The sequence below is a fragment of the Mchenga conophoros genome, linkage group LG19 (genome assembly GCF_057382185.1).
Source record: "Mchenga conophoros isolate Kocher_MC1m ecotype Shallow Benthic linkage group LG19, M_conophoros_male_GT1.1, whole genome shotgun sequence".
NCBI classification, from domain to species: Eukaryota; Metazoa; Chordata; class Actinopteri; order Cichliformes; family Cichlidae; genus Mchenga; species Mchenga conophoros.
This window is the reverse complement of record NC_140544.1, coordinates 26,815,460-26,822,421: the sequence shown is the minus strand read 5'-3', so window position 1 is coordinate 26,822,421 and position 6,962 is coordinate 26,815,460. Positions and strand designations below refer to the sequence as shown.

Below are 6,962 nucleotides of genomic sequence, written 5' to 3'. Positions count from 1 at the left end.
GATGCTATACGTTGACATCGTTCTTTCACTGTAAGACTCAGCAGGCTATGGTGAATAATCACAGCGATTTTCAGGTCTCTGAAGAAATCTATCTAGAACATCCATACACATTCACACTCCGATCAATGCATAGGAGGTTAGTATCTTGCCCTTAATTTGGCATGCAGACTAGAGCAGCCTGGGATCGAACCACCGATCTTCTGGTTAGCGGTTAGATTTGGCCTTTATGGAACACCCAGTCAAATAAAAAGGTAAAAAAAAACATGTTTGATGAAATAAAATGGATTTCTTTAAACTGTTTCAAGTCAGCAAAACAGCAGGATGTGAGATTCTTGAGTGCACTTTTCATACAGTGAAGCACTCCTGTATTATTTGTGATCCAAAAATAATACAGGGCCCAATCTGTCAGGATCGGCAACAGGACTTCAGCCAGCATTATTACAAACGGAGGAGTTCCACAAGGTTGCGTCCTCAGTTCCATCCTCTAGACTCTGTACACCCACGACTGTGTCCTGTGTTTGTGGACGACACTGCAGTGATCGGTCGCATCACTGGAGGGGATGAAGCGACTAACAGGAGAGAGGTGGCCAGTCTGGTGTCATGGTGTGAGGACAACAACCTCACCTTCAACACTGACAAGACAAAGGAGATGATAGTGGACACGAGGAACAAGAGGAGGCCTCACCAACCGCTATTTATCCGGGGCCTTGAAGTGGAGAGGGTGAGCAGTTTTAGGTACCTGGGCGTCTACATCTCTGAGGACCTCACCTGGACACTGAACACCACACAGCTGGTCAAGAAGGCTCAGCAGTGGCTGTATTTCCTGAGGAGGCTGAGGAAATTTGGTATGTCGGCCAAGATCCTCAGCAAGTTCTACAGCTGCATTGTGGAGAGCACACTGACCAGCTGCATCACTACATGGTACGGCAGCACTACTGCTATGGACCGCAAACGCTTGCACAGAGTGATAAGAGTATTCATTTATTTATTTGTGCTATTTGTATTTTAGCCCTGCGACAGACTGGCGACCTGTCCAGGGTGTACCCTGCCTCTCGCCCTATGACAGCTGGGATAGGCTCCAGCACCCCCCGCGACCCTGAAAAGGAGAAGCGGAAGCGAATGGATGGATGGATGGATATTTGTATTTTATCTGTTCTATTTCTATTGTATATATTAATCGGCATCTGTGGGTGGACAGCAAAGAAAGAATATAATTGCACAGAGAAATGCTTTTTTTTCTTTGGACACATGACAATAAACACTTAGAATCTTGAATCCTGAATCTTTGAAACTCTATAACAGCTCCATGTCAGATAATAAAGTCTCTGCGAATAACAAAAATCAGGTACATGTACCTTTTTCCACACAGCAGCTAAAGCTTTGTGCAGGCCGTAGGGTCGTAGAACCTGCAGACCCTCGCAGGTGTTGTACATCTGCCGACAAACTAAAATAAAGGCTCCACATAATGAATGGGGCATATCAGATTCACACAATGATGGCAATTCCTTGTCGAGCAGCCTCTGGGTTAACTGTACGATGATATGAGCAGCAAAGGTTCTGCAGACAAGGGTGAAAAAAGACAAAGATGTTTATTATAGATCCACAGCATGAGATTTTTAGATTGTAAGTATAGCAATCTCAATTTGTGGCTTTAAATGCCTACACTGGAGGTTTTTAATAAGACCTGAAACTAGCAACTAATAAAACGAATAAAGTCATTGTTTAAAGTGTTTGCTGAGGCAATGGAACAACTCAGCAGTGTACACATCTGACTTACAGCTATTCACAAACCAGCAGCACCCTCATGTTCTGCTCTCGGTGCAGAATAAGCAGGATTTGCTATGCAAATTTAACTCTGTACTAAAATCTTCCAGCTAAGTTAGGAAAATGTAATTTATTCATTACTATCAAGAAAGACAAAACGACGCTGCGAATTTAATCACAACATCTCACCTCTCACTGTGGGCTGCGACGAGATTCTTCTCAAATAAGAAGAGCGCTAATCCTCTGTCTGTGTTTGCAATACGAGCCAGAATATCTGCAATGAGACTCAGGGTTGCTGCAGGAGACTTTAACTCAGCCTGCAAAGCACAGAAAATAAACACACAAAATTACCAAGTGCTTCAGGAAAATTGGCACCTGCACAGATACTCAACACTGAAATAACACTTTTATCTTTCACAATAATGGAACTGAAGAAAAAACTACTACATTTCATAACCAAAGCCTCTGTAATTCCATTTTCTGGAAGGCTGAACGATGACAAGTCCTTACGCAGAGGACAGTTATGTTACTCTTAAGATGAGGAGTCTACATTTGAAAATTGTATGTTTTGATGAATTTTCTAAAAATTATTGCACTAAAAATGTAAAAGGAAAGTAGTTTACATGCCGTTTAAGCACCGGCACCGTTTCAAAAGTACCGGTTTGGTACTGGTATTGGATAAAACCTAAACGATACCCATCCCTATTTAGCAAACATGTGCTGGGCCTGACTGTTGTGTGTGTGATGTGATCAGTATGCTGCTGATTTGCATAAGCAAAAATGATGTAAATAGAAAACGCTGCTCCTAATGAATAAAAAACAGGAAATACAAGAAACTATGTGGTCTCTGAGTAGTATACTTAACAGCCACGGTGTGACTGATCCTGCACAGGTCCTGCATCCCGACAGCAGTCAGGCTGTACCACACCCAGACAGGAGAAGTACTGTTTAAAAATGCATGTACATTGTTATTGCGCTTTATGCACATATAAAAAAGTAAAATCTAGGTGTATTTTACTGTATATAGTAACCATGTGTGCATAGTACAGTATTTTTGCTATTTGTTTTTCTATTTTTGTTTTTTTCTATTATGTATCTTATTTACCTTTTCTTCCTGTCCCTTGTGCTGCTGTAACAAGGAAATTTCTCCAGTGTGGGATTAAATAAAGTCTATATCTCTGTAAAAACACGGCAGCAGACAGCACACAGTGATGAGGTCTGTTACTTTTCTTGAAACTCATAGCTTTATTTCACCCCTCCTGTACTCCTCGTGCTCCTTCATCAATTTCATCATCTTCTGGTGGTGCAAATCCCTCCTGGAAAAGATAAGATCAGTGTTCACTCAGATGTCTCTGTACCTCACTGAGGTGGTTTATTGCTTTACTGACAGGCTGATTTCTAATTTTGTGGTAATCTAACCAGATTTAGGTAAAGGCTGCAAAATGCTGTGATGGATTACAGAAAGGAGTAAAACGCAGCCATATCGAAGAATAATCATGAGATACGTACAGCAGGTTCTCAGTAACAGCTGGAATATGGGATTTTCCTCGTAATATTACAAACACACTTTAAATAAATGTATAATTCATTCTTGACTCTTTCTGACATGGGTCTTGTACCATGGAAAGGACAACCATCACCCACCTCCACTCCCTCGCTGGTCTCCACTCATAATGCACCTAACAAAGAGTACCAGAGTACTCTTGAGTTTGTCCCAGCACCTCACCCCTCCTGCCTCACACTTGCTAACTTTGGGGAGTGCTTGAAAAGCACTCACGGAGAACACAGAAGGTCTGTGATTTTATGCATCTTGTGGTTTAATTAGAGCCATTTTTGGAAGCAGTGACAAGCTGTCCTCTCTTTTGCTCTTGTGTCTTACTATTATTATGTCATAGAAGCAGCTGTAGTTTCAGATGTGTCAAAGGTCTATGCTCAGCCACTGTTAGCATCGTACCACATGCCTGAATCCAAAAGAACCATGTCACAGTGATCAAACAAGGTAAACAAACTGGACTTTGCTCATGGCTACGATCAGCCTAAAATGTTTAAAATTCCACAATCAGGAATTCAAGGAATTATAATTGGCTCATTACCTGAAAACATGTGCATGACTGCAAGGAGTGTGGAGCATGTAACTCTGAACGCAGGCAGGTGAACATTTGGCTATTCAAATGTTCACCAACCTGCAGATGACATAAATATGTGATGCCTTCGGTAAAGTCAGGGGATAAGGAATTAATCTGAATACTGTGGGAAATAAATGTTCTAACAACCAATAAACATATCGTCTGATTTCTTGTAATATCTCAAGATATTTTATGAAAGCCTGAGACCAGTCCACCCCCCCCCCCCCCCCCCCCACACACACACCCCCAAATTACTGGTCTGTGCTGTAATTGCTGAATGTAAGTAAACACTTTGGCCTGTATTTACCTCTGTAGCATACAGGATGTCCATGACTTTACTTTTGCTCAAAACTGGGTTGTTTTCGTTCTCCTGGCAGATGAGTTCAATGTCTCTCAGCTTCCCAAAGTAGAAGTCCCTCTCCTTCTCCAGCTCGTCTACGGTCACCTTCAAATCGAGCAACTATGACCAGAAACAACCGTGGAAAAAAAACGATGAGGGAGGCAGCTGAAACAACAATGTTGTTCAACAATAAAAACAAAGAAACAGAAGACACAAAAGAGAAGAAATGATATCATAACATGCTCACAAAGCTGCAGCGTTTTAAGGAAAAAAGCTACATATAAATTTTGTGTACTAATGTCCACAGTCAACTAACAGGATGTGAAGATTTCTTGAGCTGGTCACATCAGACCTTTTCAATGTTTTCAGCCTGACTTGTGTGACTCAGAAAAACATTCCAAAGTTAAATTGTTGTAACACTCTTACATTTTTCCCACCGACACAGTCCTGGTACAGAAACAAGGAACCAGCTCCAAGACTGGTTCCACTGCCACCTTTTTGTGCTGCCAAAAAGGTGGCAGCACAAACTTTCTATGTCCAAAGTTGAAACTATTGACGTGTGTAGCTATGAGAGGGAAACTGCAGAGTGACTTAAGAGATTTCCAACCAAAAGTACTCCTGGGTCTGTTAATGACTCTGTGTCACAGAGCAAATCAGCAGAACTGTGGCCTGGTTCTTAAAGAGTAGTAATCAGAATCCAGCACCAGTACTCACACTGAAAAAAGAAATCTGGGAAGCTTCCAAACCACTACCAACTTCATTAATGCTGAAGGGTTTGAGTAATTATGCAGTTTTGATGTGAGAGCTGGACAGGACCTCCGTTACAGGGTTTTCTTGAAAAGTTATCAGGGCAGCGGTACCTGCTGGTTGAGCTCTATGAGCGCAGTGATTCCTCCATTACGTGTCACAAGAGGGTTCCTGCGGATTGATGCTATCTGCCTCTGTGGGGTGGGGACATTCTTTGGTGCTGTCGGAGATGTTCTCATGGGGCCTATATGAAAGAAGCACATGTTTACATATCTATACATCTATTTAGTTTGTCAGCCCCTAAGTATGTCTGAGTATTTAGAGCAAAATCCTTCTTGATGTAAGTTTACTAATCAGGAGCTATTTATCTTGTTTGCTAATTTTGGTAAAAAGTACAATAAGATCCTTTTAATTCCCCAGAAAGTTACATTTTTACAAAACATCACATCTCTTAATGGCTCAATCCAGAGTGGTGTTTGTTCAGTAAATCTCATGAGAGCATTGAACACATACCATGCTAATTCACAATATTGACTGAGTAAATCAAAGAAAAGGAAACAGTAAACTTTTTTATTATAGCGTGTAGACACCACAAACTGCCATGAAACTATATTCTGCATGCATCAGTGAAACAGCATGACTGGTTAATGTGTTTCCTGTTTCACCTGGTAATTGGTTCTTTGTGGGCAGGGCTGGGACATAATCCTCCCATTTGTATTCAGGATACTTTAAAGGCCACATGATGTTCCACTTTGAGGTATATTACTGTCAGTTAGTACGTCTCTGTTTTTAATGCTGTGACTCACTACAAAATACCAAAACTCAGAGAACACGGGCTGCGCAGCTCTGATGTTTAACAGCTTTGAATCAGAACTCAAGTCCATACACTCACCTGCCACTTCATTAGGTATACCAGTTCAACTGCTCATTAAGTTCCAGAAGAATAAAACTCAGGTAATCACTGGACCAGTTTGAAACCCTTTATTGCCAGTTTATAGACATGAATAGGAAGAGAGGGGGAAAACCCCCATTATTCATAGCTTGACTGAGGGAACACTCAGAAACTGATTGTCACAACTAGGGTTGCCAACCGTCCAGTATTTAGAAACAAAAGTACACGTCCCGTATTGAGCTAATAAGGGACGCACTTTGTCCCGTAATACAGTGAGAATCAAAAGTAGTCTATAAATGTTTATGGAATTAACGCTTTGTTTGAAAACATAATTCCCAGCCCCTCTCCTGCTTTGTGACCAATGAGCTGACAGCACACTTATGACAATTCGAGTATGACAATTCAGATTACCGCTCATCTCATTGGTCGAGGAAAGGTCGCTTGCGGAGAAAATACCAGAAGACAACAGATGACCACAACAAGAAGCATGGTCAACAGGGAAACAAACGCCAACACTGCGGTGCAAGTCTCGGACGACAGTACACCTAAAGCTGGGCAGGCACTGCGATTTTTTCTGTCATGTGCTCTGGACTGTGCTGATGTGTGAAAGGAGGACGTGGAAAACAGCTTATTATAAGTCTTTTAATCCACTCTTACTAATTAAGCAAGAGTCAGAAGTGAAGAAAACACCATAGAGCCTTGTTATGGCAGAGGTTTCTTCCTGTTAAAAGTGAGTTTTTCCTTCCCAAAGTGCTTGCTCATGTGATTGTTGGATCTACCTTACAATATAAAGCACCTTAAGGTGACTGTTGTTGTGATTTGGTGCTGTATAAGTAAAATTGAATTGAACTATGGAGGCATAATTCTACAAAATCCACCATGAAATAACATTATATGGTGTTTATTCACTCCTTTGTTTATTCACCCAATAAACAGAGGTTAAGGCATTTTCTTTTTTAGTTGCTTGTCTGTTGTGGCTTTGGTGACTTAAATGCAAGGGGGTGGGAGATGTGCGTCCATGATGATGATGATGGTTCTCCATTCTTTGTTTCTGTCTTACAGACAGTGATTCATAAGCATTTATGATTAGCGT

General features: G+C 41.3%; 1 protein-coding gene across 1 annotated transcript; it reads right to left on the bottom strand.

The window, feature by feature from the left end:
- Positions 1–3,014: 3,014 nt before the first annotated feature.
- LOC146552440 (microtubule-associated protein RP/EB family member 3-like) lies at positions 3,015–5,216 on the bottom strand. Its single transcript, XM_085256733.1, has 3 exons — positions 5,091–5,216; positions 4,198–4,350; positions 3,015–3,080 (listed from the first exon to the last, which is right to left on the bottom strand). The coding sequence occupies exons 1-3, from the start codon at positions 5,214–5,216 to the stop codon at positions 3,015–3,017; spliced, it is 345 nt and encodes a 114-aa protein (XP_085112859.1).
- Positions 5,217–6,962: the final 1,746 nt, after the last annotated feature.